Source organism: Macaca fascicularis, chromosome 16 (assembly GCF_037993035.2).
Source record: "Macaca fascicularis isolate 582-1 chromosome 16, T2T-MFA8v1.1".
In the NCBI taxonomy this organism is placed as follows: domain Eukaryota; kingdom Metazoa; phylum Chordata; class Mammalia; order Primates; family Cercopithecidae; genus Macaca; species Macaca fascicularis.
In genome coordinates, this window is record NC_088390.1 from 2424624 (window position 1) to 2426886 (window position 2263).

Genomic DNA, 2263 nt, shown 5'->3' on the forward strand with positions numbered 1-2263 from the left:
AAAAAAAAAAGAAACCACTCTCTGAGCTCCATGAACTTACTGAACAGCAAGTATAACAAGATGACAAATATAACAAGCAAGTATCTGGATTTTTTTTTTAAGTATCTATTACCATTGTCAAAAGTAACCACTAAACATTTCAGTGGAAAAGTGACAGAATTCGTGAGAATGTTATCAAGTACACAAATGGAATACTATATAAAATCCAAGCATAGGCCAGGTGCAGTGGCTCACGCCTATAATCCCAGCACTTTGGGAGGCTGAGGCGGGAGGGCTGCTTGAGGCCAGGAGTTCAAGATCAGCGTGGGCAACATGGCAAAACCCTGTCTCTATAAAACATACAAAAAATAGCCAGGTGTTGTGGTGCAGGTCTGTAATTCCAGCTACTGGGAAGGCTAAGGTGGGAGGATCACTTGAGCACAGGAGGTGGAGGCTACCTTGAGCTGAGATCCCTCCACTGCACTCCAGCCTGGACAAAAGAGTGAGATCCTACCTCAAAAAAATAATAACAATAGACCGGGCGCGGCGACTCATGCCTGTAATCCCAGCACTTTGGGAGGCTGAGAGAGGCGGATCACGAGGTCAGGAGGCGGGTGGATCACGAGGTCAGGAGATCGAGACCATCCTGGCTAACAAGGTGAAACCCCGTCTCTACCAAAAATACAAAAAATTAGCCGGGCGTGGTGGCGGGCGCCTGTAGTCCCAGCTACTCCGGAGGCTGTCAGGAGAGCGGTGTGAACCCGGGAGGCGGAGGTTGCAGTGAGCCGAAATCGCGCCACTGTACTCCAGCCTGGGCGACAAAGCGAGGCTCCGTCTCGAAAAATAATAACAATAAAAACGTTTTTAATCCTAGTATTGCTCTCTAAATATAAATGCAAACAAGCCCATAGGAATCATATGCTCTAGCACGTACATTTACTTTTTGTAGATGTAACAAAACGGGAAAAAAAGAGACTGAGGTTTAGGATAGTGCTTCACTATTGAAAAAAGAGACTCAGGTTTAGGAAAGTGCTTCACTATTTTCAGAAGTTTAAAAGACAGGTTCATGAAGTATCCACAAAGATAAAACAGTTTAAGCCAAGAATACCTCACCCTCGGCATTCTGTAACTTGGTGGGAGGGGAGGAGGGATGGGGAGAGCTCTTCCTACTACTTTCTAGAGCAGAGGGAGAAAACAGCCTTAACCATCCAATTCTGTTAATCAACAAAAACCAATTTCACAGACTGGCCGCAAACCTAGAGAAGCCACCTATCACAGCTAGCATTCTACACAACTCTATTGCCTAACGCATGGGAGGTGAGACACTTAGAATCTTTCTTACTTTCCTGACGTGGCTGGAGACTCGAAATTAACTTGCAAACTGAGCATTCTCTCTAATAAAAACTGCTCCCACACATGCCAGGGCCAAACCCGAGTAGTCAGAGGTCCCGGATCCCTCCAATGGCGCAGCTTTCGGAAGCCTGTCTTGGGGGGGAAAAGTTCAGCAAGGAAGTCGCAGGCTGTTAAACCTTTCTCCCCAAATCCTTCTCTCCGACGCTAAAGCGGTGGCCGGGGCAGGCCCGCGGAGGGCGGCCTGGAGAGCGATACGCCCGGGGCCTCCACCAGACCCCACTCCTTTCCGTGTCTCCCGACGCCTGGGAATCCGCGGGCGGGTCTGAGAGGGCTGGGGCAAAGGGGAACAGTCACCTTCGCGGCGAAAAAGAGGGTGGAGGCAGGAATTCGGGCCAGGCTCTCCCGGAGCCGGCCGGGACTGGCCGAGCCCGACCCCGCACGGACCCGCGGGAGAGGCAAGGCAGCGAGGGTCCGCCGCGGCCCCAGCGCCTACTGCCGGGGGAAGGGGCGGGGGCTTCGGAGCCGCGGGCCGAGCGGGGAGGAGGCAGGGGAGGAGGAGAGGGAGGCGGGGCGGGCAGGCCCGGCCCAGGAGCTGGGCGGCGCGACTCACCTCTGCTCCCGGCCTGCGGGGCCAGAGTAGCCAGGATCCCGCGCAGCTCCGACGCGGAGATCCGCACACGCTCCAGCCCTTCCGCCATCTTCGCGTCTGCTGCTACAGCCGTAGCTACTCCGCCACCACCGCGCGCAGCCAGGAAACCACCACAGACGGGCGGCGCGCGCGCTCGCCCACCTCCCAGCCTTTCCCCGCCCCCTCCCGCCCTCCCTGGCCGAACGACGGTGGCCGCGCTGGGAGAAAAAGCGTCCAACGCCGATTCCAGAGGGGCGGGACCGGAGCGCGAGCCTGGGCGGGGCGGGCGGGCGCTGCGCGTGC

General features: G+C 55.5%; 1 protein-coding gene across 9 annotated transcripts in view; it reads right to left on the reverse strand.

Annotated features, from left to right (window-relative positions):
* Nucleotides 1–2148, reverse strand: part of SMG6 (SMG6 nonsense mediated mRNA decay factor) — a 243592-nt gene extending 241444 nt beyond the window's left edge. For 3 of the 9 annotated variants that reach the window (XR_012425112.1, XR_012425114.1, XM_074018203.1), the window contains exon 1: nt 1943–2127. Coding sequence is in view for 2 of the 9 variants with exons in the window: in XM_074018203.1 (XP_073874304.1) it covers nt 1943–2030 (88 nt within the window). In the remaining 7 variants the exon portion in view is untranslated. Of the gene's footprint in view, nt 1–1321; nt 1465–1686; nt 1862–1942 lie in introns of those variants that run through there. The other 6 variants (XM_065532246.1, XM_065532245.1, XR_012425113.1 and 3 more) reach the window with 6 other exon arrangements.
* Between the last annotated feature and the right edge of the window lie 115 nt (nt 2149–2263).